General features: G+C 66.9%; 1 protein-coding gene across 1 annotated transcript; it reads right to left on the reverse strand.

Annotated features, from left to right (window-relative positions):
- Positions 1-664: 664 nt before the first annotated feature.
- On the reverse strand, positions 665-9,616 carry SEMA6B (semaphorin 6B). The gene is given in 18 exon segments (XM_048287613.1): positions 665-2,502; positions 2,581-2,639; positions 2,811-2,888; positions 3,116-3,256; positions 3,468-3,662; positions 4,158-4,204; positions 4,206-4,308; positions 4,413-4,544; positions 4,965-5,182; positions 5,331-5,419; positions 5,509-5,628; positions 5,703-5,793; positions 6,015-6,116; positions 6,450-6,512; positions 6,634-6,694; positions 6,988-7,117; positions 7,493-7,641; positions 9,509-9,616. Coding segments are annotated over 18 exon segments (2,841 nt in total). The 5' UTR covers positions 9,598-9,616; the 3' UTR covers positions 665-1,528.
- Positions 9,617-15,205: the final 5,589 nt, after the last annotated feature.

A 15,205-nucleotide genomic window follows, 5' to 3' on the forward strand; every position in this document is an offset into this window, starting at 1 on the left:
TCCCCATCCCAGGTGAACCAATTCCAAGAGACCCGATGGCCGCCAGCCCAGGTGTCTCCACGCCAGATGTACCCACCCCTGGTGTCCCCACGCCAAGGACCCCAATGATTGGCGTCCCCAACCCCAAGGAGCCCAATGCCGGGTGTCCCCACGCCACATATTGCCGCATCAAGTGTCCCTTTGCCAGAAGTCCCCACCCCAGCTGTTCCCGTGCCACCAGAGACACTCAGGGCACCAGGTGTCCCCCAGCCCCTGCAGGTGCTCAGACCAGGGGACAGCAATGCCTGAGGGGGGCAGCGGGGGGTGGGTGACCCCCGTGGGTGGCCTCGTGGGGCACGAGATGGCCGGGAAAGGGGACAGGCAGGGGACACGGCAGGTGTGGGGTGGCACGGGCAGGGACACAGTGCCGGCGCTGCTTCAACCCAGGGGAGTTCGTGGGGAAAGCGGGATAGGGACCCTCGAGGCGTCGGGACGGGGGGCGGGTGCGTGGGGAGGGGCCGAGCACGGGTGGGTGCGGGGGTGTGCGCGCTGGGCTGTGCGTGTGCCCACGGCGGGGGTGTGACCCTGTGGCCCCCCAGCCCTGTGGCCCCCCAGCCCTGTGTCCCCCCGGCCGGTCCCGGCTCCCGGGGGTGGTCAAGAAGGTGCCGAGGCGGCGGCGGGGGAGTCGCCTCCGGTAACCGGGTGTTTATTGGGGCCGCGGGGTACAGCCCGCGGGCGGCCGCATGCATGGCCGCTGGGGGGGGGGCTCTCGCCGCCCCCTGCCCTATTTACAGCCTGCCACCCCCTGGGGACCTGCCAGACCCCGGGGACCTGCCACTCCCCCGCGACACGCCACCCCGGGTGGGCGCCGGGCAGGGGTGGCACCGAAAGGGCACCCTTTGCCAGCAGAGAGTGGGTTCGGTGGGGACCCCTCAGCGGTGCCCCCCCACCACGGCTGTGCTTTCCAGGAGGGGGTGCCTGGGGGAAAGATGGGCAACCCCCAGGCTGGCACTGGGAAGGGGTTGACCCCAGACTGGGGGTGGGAGTGTACGCCATCCCCAGATAACGCCACATTCGGGGGCTCCCAGCCCCCCGCGCCCAAAATGTTCACCAGGTTCCATCACCACAACCAGTGCACCCCTGGCCGGGTGTCCCCAGGGGGCTGGCAGCACCCAAAAGCCTCCCGGGTGCCACTGACGGGCTGGGGGGCACAGCCCGGTGCCCGTGTCCGTGTGTCCATCCTGCTGCCTCCCAGGGATCCCCCTCCCAGGGTGCCGCGGGCCCTGGGTCCAGCCTGGGGAGGGGACACGGAGGACGGCCCCCCCCGGCATATGGGACAAAACAGCCGGAGCGCAGGGCACTGCCCCACGCCAGCCGGGGACACCCCCAAACCCTATCCGGGGGCACCCAGGGGGTGCCTGTCCCCCCCTCACCCATGCAGCACCTCACCCCATGCCCGCGGCGCCTGCCCGGCCACCCCTCCCTGTCCCCAGGGAGCCGGGGGCCCCCTTCAGTGTCCTGGCGAGGGGGACGCACACAGGGTGGGACCCTATTTTCCCGAGGGAGTCCGCTCCACGCCGTAGCGCAGGAGGTGGTGCAGGTCCGTCAGCGGCCGCGGGGTTCCCGGTGCCCGCGCTGCCCGGGCTGCGGTCCCGTGCCGCCCGTAGCCGCCCGCCGCCGCCTCGCCGCTGTTGAACGTGTGGTTCCTCTTGAGGTGGGCGCCGGGGCGGCCCGTGCCGTTGTTGGCGTTGAAGTTCAGCTGCTCGGGGTGCCAGGGCGGACCCTCGGTAAAGTCTCCGCCCTCCCCGCTGGGTGCCGAGACCACCCGCCGGCGCTCGGGGCTGGGGTGCGGCGTCCCGCCGAAGTCGCCGTAGGAGCTGCGGGGTGGGCGGCGGGCGCCGGCGGGTGGGTGCTGCCGGGTGCGGGGACCCTCCTGAGGGTCCCGACCCCAATGCCCGTCACCTGAGGAGTCGCTGAGTTCGGCCTCCAGCTCCTGGTCCACCAGGATGGCGTGGCAGGAGAGGGGGATGCCCCGCGGCGGGCGGCCGGAGCCGCCGTGCCCCCGCCCGGCGCCCGCGGGGCCGGAGCCTCCAGGGTCCCGCAAAGCCGCGTTGATGATGTTGTGACTCTGCTCCCAGGTGCAGTTTTGGAGGGCGCCGGGGCAGCGTTTCTGCTGCAGCGGGGTCTGCTCCGGCGTGGGCAGCACCCCCGAGTCCAGGTCGTGTTGGGTGACCTTGCCCAGCTCCTTGGGCCACCCGTTGGGCATGAGCGGGGCCAGCAAGGCGCCGCGCGCCCGCCGCTCGCCCAGGCGGCTGACGCTCACCACCGACTCACTGTGCGCCAGGATCGTCTCCTTGTCCTTGCGCCGCGCCAGCTCCTTGCGGTCCCGGTGCCCGATGAACCAGCACACGCTGAAGCCGGAGATGACGGCGCCGATGACGAAGGCGGCGACGGAGGAGATCACCAGGAGGTTCACCGACACCAGCCCGTCCGGCTCGTCCACGAAGCTCTCCGTCACCAGCCCTGGGGTTGGGGACACGTCAGGGGACCTGCGGCTGCCACTGCAGCATCCCCGAGCCCGGTCCCGGCCCCCGCACTCACCCTCGCACTCGCCCAGGTGGGATGTGCTGCCGCCGGCGATGTCCTGCTCGAAGGCCACCCTGGGGGTGCAAAGGGGGGGTCAGTGGGTCCCTAATGGCCTGGCAGGGTCTCCCAGCTCCCTTCAGCGAGCAATGAGTTTGTTGGGGCTCAGCAACTGGGGGCTACAGGAGCCGGTGCTCTCTGGGGACCCCACTGTTCCTGCCAGTGTCCCCCAGGCCTGGCAGCGTTACCTGGGACTGGGCTCCAGGAAGACGCAGGAGCCCTCGGTTGTCCAGCCGCAGTAGGGATCCCGGCTCCCCAGGCAGTTCCTGGCAGGGGGCAGAGATGTCGGGGTCAGCTCTGATGGGGGGACACAACACCCCGACCCCCATGGCACCGTGCTGTGCCTCAGTTTCCCCAGCCATGCTCCCAGCCGTGCTGAGCCCTGTCCAGCCGGATCCCAGCACAGGGTGAATTCCTGGGACGTGAGGTTATGCAGACCCCCCACTCCTTGCACAGCCCCCACCAGCGAGCCCTGCCCACCCCAGGCACTCACTTCATGCAGCCCGAGTGCTGCTGGCAGCGAGCCACGGGCACCCTGGCCACGCACGGGGGGAAGGCCAGCAGCAGGGACCCCGCTGCCTTGTCCAGCTCCAGCCCCAGGAGCCGTCGCTCGTCCTCCGTGTCCCGGCCACACCTGGGGACAGGGCAGAGCTCAGCATAGCCTCAGCCCTGGTCCACAGGGCCCTCCACAGAGCCTGTCCTAGTCCAGAGGAGATTTTCTCATCCATTCCCTCCACCCTTGCATCCCCCTGACCCATCCTCTCCATCCATCCATCCATCCATCTGAGCAGCCCACCCACGCCTTTTATCACCCCCTCTCCCCCCTCTGGCACCCTGGAACTCACCTCCCAGGCTGGTAGGTCTCAAACTCCTCCAGGAAGACGCTCTGGCTGCCAGGGGCGGTGGGCACGGGGCTGCTGGTGGCATTGGGCAGGATGAGGAACTTGAGTATGGTGCCGGTGCTGGAGCCCAGGAACACCACGGTGTGGTTGCCCCACGGCCCCGCTGCGTTGTCCACCACGATCTTGCGGAGCTGGTACCTGAGTGGGGGGAGGGAGAAGCGTTGGGGTGTGGGAGAGTCCCGGTGTCCCCAGGGAGGGGGGAACTGGGGCAGGGTGAGGGGACCCAGCCCCACAACCCCATCTCCATGTCCCCATCCCCAGCCCTACGTCCCCAGGTCCAGCCCCACAACCCTGTCCCCATCCCCACCCCCCATCCCCATGTGCCCATTCCCATTCCGTGTCCCTGTCCCCATCCCTGCTCACGCCCCAGCTGCCCTGCCGGCGGGAGGCTGAGGCCCGAGAGTGCCGCTTGATTAATTCCCCATCAAGCAGCAATTAAGGCAGATTTAATTAGGACGAGACAATCCTGACTGCAAAGTGTATGAGATTTATCAGCTCTCCCAGTGCTCCCAGTGCTGGCACAAGCATGGAAAGGCAGCACGGGAGGCTCTGGCCAGCACCTCCAGCCCCTCCCAGCCCCTCCCAGCCCTCCCAGTGCCCCCCAGTGCCCCCCCAGCCCCCCCGGGCACCCACCGGGTCATGGTGCGGAGGATCCAGGGGGCGTTGCCCAGGGCCGGCACCTGCCTCGTCCATCAGCGGGTGCGTCTTGACGAAGTTGAGGATCTCGTCGGGGAAGGCGCTGGAGGAGTTGTAGCGCATCCCCGGGGACGCGCAGCACCCGGGCCTGCGGCCAGGGCACGGCTCAGTGGCGCTGTCCCCAGCCTGTCCCCAGCCGTGCTGGTACTGGCCGTGGTTATCATCACCCCTGTCCCCACCCCTGCCCCTCACCGTGGCTTTGGCACCATGTCCTCGGGCACAGGTGTCCAGATGGACTCGGGTGACTTCTGCTCCCTGAACCGTCCCTCGAAGACGGCGGCCAGTTGGGCCATGTCGAAGGCGCAGACGGCGGAGCCGGGAATGCTGTGGGGACACGGCTGTGGGGTGAACGCAGGGAGGCCCCAGGGAGTGCGAGGGGCCCAGCAGATCCCAAAAGGAAACAAGTCCAGATCCTGTACAGGACCCAGCCAGACCCATCCCACCACTCATCCCAGATCCCGCTCTGGATCCAGCCTGGATTCCACCCAGATCCCAGCTGGCATCCAGCTCAGATCCCACTGAGGAACCAGCCCAGATCATCCCTGATTGCTCACATCCCAGCTGGTCCCCAGCCCCACATCCCCATTCCCAACCCCGTGTCCCTGCTCCCAGCCCCACACGCCTGTCTCCAGCCCCATAATCCTCATCCCCAGCCTAACCCCCACATCCCCCATGGGCACTGAGGCACATTTTGGGACCCCATCCCAGCCCCGAGGGTCTGGGCAGGGCACAAGAGGCTCTGACCTGTTGGCAGGCGTGGAGAACACGGCCAGGACCACGGGGCGCCCGTCCAGCTCCAGGATGTCGGTCACGGCTTGAATGACATTGAAGTAGAAGTGGGAATCGCCCGGCACGGAGCAGTTGAGCCGGGCCTTGAGGAAGGACGTCCACTGCTTCTCCAGCACCCGCTGCGAGCCCCCCATGTCGTTCTTGCACACCCGGGCCACCCGTGACACCACCACCTGCGGGGAGGACACCCGTCACCACCCTACCCCAGTGGCCGTCCCTGTGTCCCTGTCCCCACCCCGGGTGTCCCTGTGGGCATCACAGAATGGTTTGGGTTGGAAGGGAGCTTAAGGATCATCCACTTCCCGGTGGGAGGTGTCCCACCTTCTCCAGGTAGTTGAACTCCATGGCGATCTCTCGGAAGAAGAAGTAGACGTGGCTCCTCCATTCCACGGCGTGCACGAAGTAGGGCTCTGTGGGGACAGCGGGGTCAGGGATGGCCCAGGGTGGGGCCACAGGGGACGTGTGCCATGTCCTGGCACGGCCCAGGGTGGGGACACACCTTTGAACCACTTGGAGTCATGTTTGACGGTGCGCAGGGTCGGGCTGTCCCCCAGGCTGCGGTAGATGACGGCGTCGATGGCCAGGAAATCTGTCACCGTGGCGGTGAAGAGCATCCCCCCTGCGCGGGACAGGGGTGTCAGCGGGGCTGGGGGATGTGGTGCCCACTGTGACACCAGCAGTGCCACCACTGACCTGTGAACAGGGCCACGTTGGCGTGCTTGGGGTCATAGGGACACCGGGCCATGCCGCTGATGTTGTCCCCGACGGGCTCCAGCGTGTCCATCTAGAGCGGGTGAGAGGGGACGTGAGGACACACCCGGGAATGGGGGGGACCCGGGGGTCCCCATCCTGGGGGTGGCTCAGGGTTGAAGGTGTTGATGCTACAGACCCTTCCCATGGGTGCCCCCTCCTGTCTTCACCCCAAAACCCCTTCCCATTGGTGTCCCCTCCTTCCTTGGCCCCAAGCCCCCCTCCCAAATGGGGACCCCTGCCGGGGGAGCTCACGCTGTAGTTGGCGCAGACGGGGTTGAAGGCGTTGGTGCCACAGACGAAGAGGAGGCTCTCGTTCCGCACCAGCAGCACCTTGACGAAATTTCGGCACTCTGCCTGCGCCGGGAGAGGGGACCGTCACCTCAGCACCCCAAAACCCCCCTCACCTCATCCCACCCCACCCAGGCCCCATCACTGTGAGGGGGTGGCCTGGGAGGGCTGTTCTCACCCCAGAAGTGCATTTATGGGAGCTGGGAATGGGATTTCTGGCCCCCAAATAATTAATTACAAACCCAATTAGCCAAGCAGCCAATAAATCAGAGATACAACCGCTTCCAGGGAGTGGGGGGTGACACTGGGGACGGGACAGGGTGGCCTTGTTGGGGTGACAGAGGGTGCTCAGTCCCCACCCGGGGGTCCTCATGGGGCGCGGGCCCCCCCAGCCTGTACCTCGTGCTTGCCCTTCATCCGGCAGATGCTGATGTCGTGCTGGTTCGAGCGCCACGTCAGCTTCTGGAGGGGGGAAACCAGTGTGGGGACAGGGAGTAGACAACAGCACCCCCCTGAGACTCCCCTGAGACCCCCCCAGATCTCCCTGACACCCCCGAAAGCCCCCGAGACCCCCAGCACTTACCCGGTGGTAGCGCATCTCAGCGGCCCCGCTGGGCTCCAGGCTGACCCGATAGACGTTGTCCCTGGGGAGGGGGACACGGGTGTCACCACCTCCCAGCTGGGATGTGCCCCCCCAGCAAGGCATGTTGGGGGTGCAGGACCCACCCCCACCCCCCCGGGAAGGTTTGGGGATCTGGGCTGGACAATGAACATCACCGGGGCAATGAAAGTGACAATGAACCCCCCCCAAATACCCCATGGCAGAGCTTGGGGTGCCCCGAGCAGGTAGTGGGGTTCTCCCCAGGAAAGAGCGGTGGGATGGCTGTGGGTTGCCCATCCCGGTGGAGGGGAAGCTTTGGGGTGCCGGGGTTCAGACCTTTCCCCGATGAAGAGGGTCCGGTTGACCTTGAGGATGCGCTGGATGTTGAGGCGCTGGGTGCCCCCCCCCTCGGGGCCCCCCGGGCGGGCGGTGCCGTGGCCCACGAACACCGGGTAGTGCTTCACATCTGGGGGGACACGGGGGTCACACGGGGCCGGGCACCCCCGCACAGCCCAGGTGACCCCCCACACCCAGCCTGCCCAGGGAGGCACCTCCCTCCTGCCTTCAGCCCGAAATCCACTTCCATGGGTGTCCCCCGCCTGCCTTCACCCCTAATCACCCTAAAACCCCTAAACCCCTTCCATAGGTGCCCCCCAAAGTAACCCAAACCCCAGCCCTGCCCACGGGCGGTCTCATCGTATCTTCATTCCAAAATCCTCCCATGGGTGTCCCCCTCCTGCCTTCACCCCATATCCCCCCAAGCCCCTCTCCATGCCAAGCCGTGCCTCCCCCCGTGCCCCAGTGCAGCACCCCGACCCCCCAGCCCCGGGGGGGCACTCACAGTCCGGGGGGGCCACGGCGATGGGGCCGGGCTCCTCGGGGAAGGTGCCCCTCGCCGACCTCTCGGCCGCCAGCAGCAGCAGCAGCACCAGGGGCACGCGGGGTGGGGGTCCCATGGTGGCCCCCGCCCTGGGTGGGCACCCACCGCACCTGCGGGCACGGGCAGAGCTGGGAGGGGTGGCACTCACCTGGGTGCCGGGGTCCCCCCCCGGAGCACCCCAAACCCTCAGGGGTCTCTGGGGCTCTCTGGGTGTTGGTGCCGGGGGCAAGGGGCCACCACAGGGAGTGGCTGAGGGGACCTTGGGGTGTGACTGGACCCCAGCTGGGGCCATACTGGTTTGTCACCAGCAGCACGTGGGGAAGCCACTGCTGGTGACATGGCAGGGCTGGGGACTTGGGGACAGGAGGATGAGGACACATGGACAGAGGGACAGGGGGACATGGGGACAAGAGGGAAGCCGGACTGGCTCTTCCCCCTCCCAAAATGCCACCGGGATGTCTTGGAAAATCGCCGGGGACACATCACAGTGTCACAGCACTTCCCATCCGGACAGCCCCAGTGCCACCACCACTGTCCCCCCATCGCGCTGGGCCGCCATCCCCACCCTGTCCCCCGTCCCCGAGGGGCTGAGGCCGGGCTGGGTAATTAGCAACCGGGCAGGGAATTAATTGATCATTAATTCCATGGGAGCAGGGAGCGGGGGCGATCGAAGCGGCGCCCTCCTCCCCCCCGGGGGACCGAGGACGGGTGACATTGTGGGGGGCTGGGGGTCAGGGAGCCTGGACGGTGCCAGCGCGGGGACTCGTCCCCAGCCCCTCTGTGGTGACACCGGCCCGGGTGAGACCCGGCACTGTCCCCAGCCCGGTCCCCTCTGCGGTGCCACAGGCCCCGGGGCAGGAGGTGACCCCAGTGGGACCTGACCCTGGTGTCACAGCCCCTGGGGACAACTGACCCCATCCCCAGGGTGTCACAACCCCTGGGACACCCAACCATGTCCCTGCAATCTCAGGGACATCCAAACCTGTCCCCACAGTGCCACAGCTCCCAGTGACACCCAGCTTTGTCCCCATGGTGTCCCCAACAAGCAGGAAATGAGCTGTTTCTGGCCGGTTTGTCACACAGCAGCACCCGAAAGCCACCAAATTTAACGTTCCCAAGAGCCGGAGGAGGGAAGGGAGGACCCCAAAAAGCCACCCCAGGGAAGGGCTCAGTGTCTATCGGCCACCTGAGAATCCACCCGCGCGGGGGGAGTTTGGGGGCCGGGGGCGCCTCGGGCGCCTGAAACCCCGAGCGGGGGGTCCGGTGTCACCGTCACCAGCCTGTGTGGTGACAGCGAGCGGGCGCAGGGTAACCGGAGCCTCCGGCGCCATAAATGCCAGCGATTGTGCGGGAAAAGAAAAGGCAGCGGGAAGAGGAGGGCACGGGGAGGAGGGGGCACGGCGGGGAGGGGGACACGGCAGCAGCGGGGTGACAAACAGGGACCCATTCACGGCGGTGGAGGAGCAGAGGGGACGGTCACTGTGCATGTCCCCAGCGTGGCTGGGGGGAAACTGAGGCAGCGGGTGGGGACAGGGGGATGTGCCGGGAACGAGGGGAGTCTCCACTTGGATATCTCCGACACGGAGCGGGTGAACAGCCCCGGGCATGTCCGTTGTCGCTGTCCCTGCTCCGTGCCTCAGTTTCCCCATCCCCCAGCACGCTCAGCCCTCCCCCCGCATGCACAAAGCTTTGGGGGGCGGGGGGAGTTGCTGGACTTCCCACTTCCCCCCCCCCCCCAGTATCTCCGCGACCCGCGGCACTGGGGGAACGGGGCAGGAAGGGGGGGCAGCCCCCCAGAGTTCCTCCTCTCGCTGCAATTCCCGGGAGCTCCGATCGCAGAGAGACCTCCCTGATCCCACAGAGCGGGTGTCCCTGCTGGGGGGGGTCACTCTGCCCCCCTTCCCTTCCCGTCCTTTCCCGGGGCTGGGAGTCCTTCCCCGCGGCATCTGCCCCCCGCCCGCGCCTCGCTCTGCCCACCTGAGCTGCTCCGGCCGCCTCCGCCGCTGCTCCTGTGTCACCGCTGTCCCTTCCGCTCGCAGGGGGGGTCCCGGCCGCGCGGGTCCCATAGCTGGGGGTGGGTCCCCCCCCCCCCCGGTGGGTCCCCCCCGTTCCAGGACGCCCCCGGCGGCGCTGGGGGCTCCGGCGTCCCGAGAGCGGCTCAGCTGTCACCCTCACCCCCCCCGCGACCCCCAGGGGAGGGGGGCCCGTGCCCCCCGCCCGCGCCAGGTGGGAAGGTAGGGTTGATGTCACCGTAACCGGAGCCGCCAACCCCCCCCTCACCCCGGCAGCTGTCACCGCAGCCGGGGACCCGGGGGGGGGGGGCACCCATGGGACCCCTCGAGCGGCACCGCGGCGTCCCCACGGGAAAGCACCCGCATGAACCTACCGGTGGGACCCCCTGGACACACAGCGGGGACAGGGGGACAGCGGGGTCCCCCGCAGCCTCATCGGGTCCCCCATCCTCATAAACCCGTTCGAAAGACAATGGGAAAGAGGGGGGCACCGGGAGAGGCGGGGACACATCGGGAATGGGGGTGACACCAAGAAGGGAGGGAGACCAGGAAAGGGGGACACACGCCGGGAAATAGGGGGGGCAGTGGGAAAGGGGGGACACTGGGAGGGGGGACACGCTGAGGAATGGGGGGGACACTGGGAAAGGCAGAGGACACCAACAATGAAATCCCCTTAAAATACAACATTTTGGGAATACCCTCCCTGGTATTATCTCAATATCCACATCCCATTCCATCGGTCTAGTGCCGGATTTTGGGGTCATTTCCTTCAGAAGGCGCCCAACGCCAATAAACAATCAGTAATTAGATATGCTAAGGAGGCCTTTACACACCATGCACACCCCCCAGCCCCCCAAAATGTGGCCCCCGGCGCCCAGAGCATCCCTTGCTCGGCGGGGTCACACAGTGCCACCCCCATTGCCAACAGAGGGGTTTGGGGGTCACCAGCAGTGCCCCCCCACTGCCATGGGGACCCCCCCAATCCCAGCTGCTGCTGCCGCCGGGGCTGGGGAGCTGAGCCCCCCCCGGGTTTCCGTTCCGGGGCCGGTTCAGATGGCAGAGCCAGGAAGCAGCTGTCCCCACGGCGGGGACGGAGCAAATGTCACCCCGGCCACCTGGCACCGCGCGCTGGCCTTGTCCCTGTCCTGTCTCCTGCCGTGGGTCCCCCCTTTCCAAGCGGCACCTCCCGAGGGGCCGCAGGCAGCACCCCCAGAGCTGCGGAGGTGCCAAGAGGACGGGGGAACACCAGCACCGGCGGGGTCCCCGTGTGGGTGACAGGGACTGGGGGGTCACCGGCGTGGCGGGGGGGGGGACACAGCACCCACCCTTTACCTTGGCGCTTCCACGGCCCCCGCCGGCAGCTCAAATGTCCCCCCGGGCCTCCCGCTCCGGTTACCGGCTCCGCTTACAGCTGCCGTTTATAGCCCCGATCCCTGTCCCTTGTCCCTTGTCCCTTGTCCCCTCCCCATCGCCCACCGCCCCCCGGGTGGGGACACAGGCGTCCGAGCCCCCCAGGACACCGCGAGCGACCAAGGGCGTCCGACCCCCGACACGGGCACCGGGGATGGTGGGCACCCCGCGGTCACCTTGGGTGGCTTTGTCACCCGCCGTGGGTGCCCAGGGTTGGGCCCAGTTGCTGGTGCCCCTCGATACCCCCCGGGTGACACCCATGGGTGCCCCGGCACGTCCCTTCCAGCACGCCGGCGGTGCTGGTGGCCGGCCAGAGCCGCATGGTGATTTGCATATTAAATACAGGCTCATCTGCATATTAAGGACGGTTTCCTAGCGAGGACGATCACGCGTCACGCCGAAATAAACCCGGGGGGGGGGACAGAAGGGGTCGCAGACGGAGCTCCGCGTCCCCCCAATTCACAGCCCTCGTCCCCTGTCCCCAGAGATGTGGCTGCCCTGTACCCCCAAATTCACAACCCTTGTCCCCTGTTGTCCCCCAGTTCGCAGCCTTTGCCCCCTTGTCCCCCGGGACAGGATCCTCCCGTCCTGCCGGTCTCCCCAAGCCACTCGTCCCTATTGACACACACCCCGCATGTCCCTCCTGTCCCCCCAAAGACTGTCACCCCCCCTTGTCCCCAAAGGGGCACATCCCTGCCCCTCCTGTCCCTCCAGAACAGCCATTCCCCTCGTCCCCCTTGTCCCCAAAAGCACTCACCCCCCTCGTCCTGTGCCACCCCAGGGGCTCTGTGCCCTGGCGGGGTCCCCTCGATCTCACCCTGTCACCCTTCTTTGGCGCCCGCATGGCCCCAGGGCTGTGGCAGGAGCGGATCCGGCTGCTCCAAGTCACCGCCGCTGGCCTCGTGCCTCAGTTTCCCTTCGGCGTGGGAAGGGGGAAGCCCCTGTTCCTGCCCCGAGCGTGGGCACCGCCCTGGGAACCCGCACCCAAAGCCCTGCCAGTCCCAGTGTCCGTCCCCAGGGATCCTTGTCCCCAGAGATTCCTGTCACCATGGTGCCCCATCCTTACGGAACCCATGTCCCCAGGGTGTCCCAATCCCAAGGAGCCCCTTCCCCAGAGTGTCCCCTTCCCCGCGGATCCCTGTCCCCATGGGATCCCTGTCCCCGAGCAGGCAGAGGGACACCAGCTCCTGGTTCAATCCCACGGGAGACCCTACAACAACAACCCGGAGTGTTTACATCCGGCTGCAGGCGGGAACCCTGCAATTACAGCCCAGGACACGGAGCTCCATCATTCCCAGGATGGGAGGCTGCCGAACACACCCACACCACCCACAGACACCCCAAACCCACCCCAAACCCAGCCCAATCCTCAGAAAGCAGCCCTACAGTAACAACCCACTGATCCCAGAGCCAGAGGAGCCGGGGGAGGCTGCGGGAGGTCAGGACCGGGGGTCAGCCCAGCAGCCGGGTCAGTTTTTCAGCCCTAATACGCTGCTCCGGTCAGGAAAATGGGGCAGTTCCACTCTCCAGGCCCAGAACCGGCAGTTCCCACTCGGATTCTGATACTTCAAACACTTATTTGTAGTTAAATAAGATTTAAAATCTGCTGGGTTCGACGGGGCGGAGAGAGGCTGGGCATGGCAGGTCACCTCAGTGTCACCGCAGTGTCACTGTAGCATCACCATCCCCAGCATCCTGCTGTCCCCAAGGTGAGGGTGACTCTGGAGGTCGCACGCAGGGTGCCCCCCTTCCCTCCCTCCCCCCCCACCCACCTCCCAGGAACACCAGGGGATGGGGACACCGGAGGGGACAGGAGCCACAGCCAGCCCCAGCAAATCTGGTCCTGCCACTGCCGGCGTGCCCAGAGGGTGACAAAGGTGACAAATGGCTTCCGGTGCCAAGCTGTGGGTGACAGCACATGAGCCTTCACCCTGTGGCCTCCTCCTCCTTCCCAGTGCCATTCTGCTCCATCCTGCTCTCCGTTTCCAAAGTATCCCCTGTCATGGCTGGGGACAGGTGGGAGCTGCGTGGGGTGACACCCAACACCCCCCCACCTCTGTGAGCCCCCAGCACCTGGCTCGGAGCCCCACGGGAGCTGTGGGATGCAGGGAGCCGGGAGGGGCGCTGGGACTGCCGGGGAACAGGGTGGAGCGTGGGATGTGGGATGAGGAGTGGGATGTGGGATGAGGAGTGGGATGCAGGATGTGCGGTGGGATGTGCAGATGGAGTATGGGATGTGGGATGTGGAGTGGGATGTGGGCTGGGATGCAGGGTGGAGGATGGGAGGGAGGATGGGATAGAGGACGCAGGCTGGGATACGGGATGCAGGCTGGGTTAGGGGACACAGGGTGGGATGTGGGGTGGGATGCAGGCTGGGAGGCAGGCCGGGATGGGGGATGCAGGCCAGGATGGGGGATGCAGGCTGGGATGCAGGCTGGGATGCAGGATGCAGGCCAGGATGGGGGATGCAGGCCGGGATGTAGGATTCAGGATGGGATGCAGGCCGGGATGTGGGATTCAGGATGGGATGCAGGCCGGGATGTGGGATGCCAGCGGCGCGCGGAACAAAGGGCCATTGTTCCCAGCGCCGCCTCCGCGCTGCCGCCGCGCGGGAAGGTCCGAGCGGCCTCACCGCCCTCGGAGCGGTTCCTTGTTCTCCCGGCGCAGCCCGCGGCACCCACCAGGCCACCGCTGCCACCGCCACTGTCACTGTCACCCCCACCGCCACCATCGCTGCCCGCGCAGGTTCTCAGGCGCCAGCGCCACAAGCCTCAGGGCAGGATGGTGTCCCCGTCCCCTGCAAGGCCCTGCCAGGTGTGCCAGGTGCCATCTGTGCGTGGGGGGGGTGTGCGCGGGTGTCACACGTGTGCGGGGGGTGTCACCGTGTGCCGTGTGTGTGAGTGCAGGTGTCGGTGCGTGCAGCAGCTGTCACACGTGTCACTGTGTGTGCCTCTGTGTGTCAGGGTGTGTGCCCCGTGTGTCGCGTGTGTGTACAGCAGGTGTCACACGTGTCACATGTCGCTCTGTGTGTCAGTGTGTGTGCACCAGCTGTCGTGTGCGTGTGCAGGGGCTGGCAGAAGGCACGGGGTGACACACATGTGCAGGAATGTGGGCACCAGCTGGCACCTGTGTGTGACAGTGTGTGGGCACCGGGTGGCACCTGTGTGACTGTGCATGGGGTGTCACACGTGTGCAGGTGTGTACATGGGGTGTCACGCGTGTGCAGGTGTGTGCATGGGGTGTCATATGTGTGAGGCGTGTGCTGGCACACGTGTGTGACCAGGGCTGTGCACACAGGGCTGGCACGAGGGACGGGGCACAGCAGGGACGGGTTATTTTGGGCACATGGCAAGGATGGATCCCAGCTCCCACCTCCCAAAACTCCACCTTGACACTTCCTGATTTCCCGGCGCTTTATCTCAGTGTTCCTGGCGGGAGATGATGGATGGGGCGGTGAGAAAAGCCCACGATGTTCCCACCATGCAAACCAGGACCGGAACCGTCCCTCGGGGTGACCGCGCGGGTGCTGCCACCACTGCCTCATCCCATCCCATCCCATCCTCTTCCATCACCCTGGGGTTGTTCCCAGCACTGCCACCCTCCCGTTCTGGTCCCTGCTCCGTGCCTCAGTTTCCCCACCTCAGCACCCTGCAGGCTCCCGCAGCCCCCACGGTCCCACCCGCAGCCGTCGCTCCCCCGGGGCCCCCCCCCGTGTCCCCCCAGATTCCCCCGGCGCCAAACCCGGCGCTGAGCTCGGCCACGGCGCTGCCGGGTTTGATGGGATTATCCCGGCGGGCGGGATTACACGGGGAAGAGTGAGGATTAGCCACGGCGCATCGGCACGACACTGCCACAGCCACAGCCACGCCGCCAGCGGCCCGAACTGGGCTGAACTGGGAGCAACTGGAGCCCAGGTGTGACGCCAAGCCCCAGAGCAGGGATCCCCCGGGAGGCTTCGCCAGCCGCTGTTTAATTACCCGGCTGCTGGGAACCGGCACAAAGAGACAAGAGGGATCTCTTTATCCCCCCCCTTTTTTTTTTTAATTTGACAAAATTGTAATTAAATAGGGAGCAAAATCCCGTTAGCACACGGCAGCCCCTCTGGGATCTCCTCTGTGCCAGCCCACTGCTCTTCCTCTCCCTCCCGCTTCACTCAGGGAATCCAACCCCTCATCGCCCCTTTTGGGGGATGCCACCAAAGCCTGGAGGCCCCTGGGGCCCAGCTGGAGGGTCCCCAAGGCCATCGAGTCCC

The sequence above is a fragment of the Corvus hawaiiensis genome, chromosome 28, assembly GCF_020740725.1.
Source record: "Corvus hawaiiensis isolate bCorHaw1 chromosome 28, bCorHaw1.pri.cur, whole genome shotgun sequence".
Classification (NCBI taxonomy): Eukaryota; Metazoa; Chordata; class Aves; order Passeriformes; family Corvidae; genus Corvus; species Corvus hawaiiensis.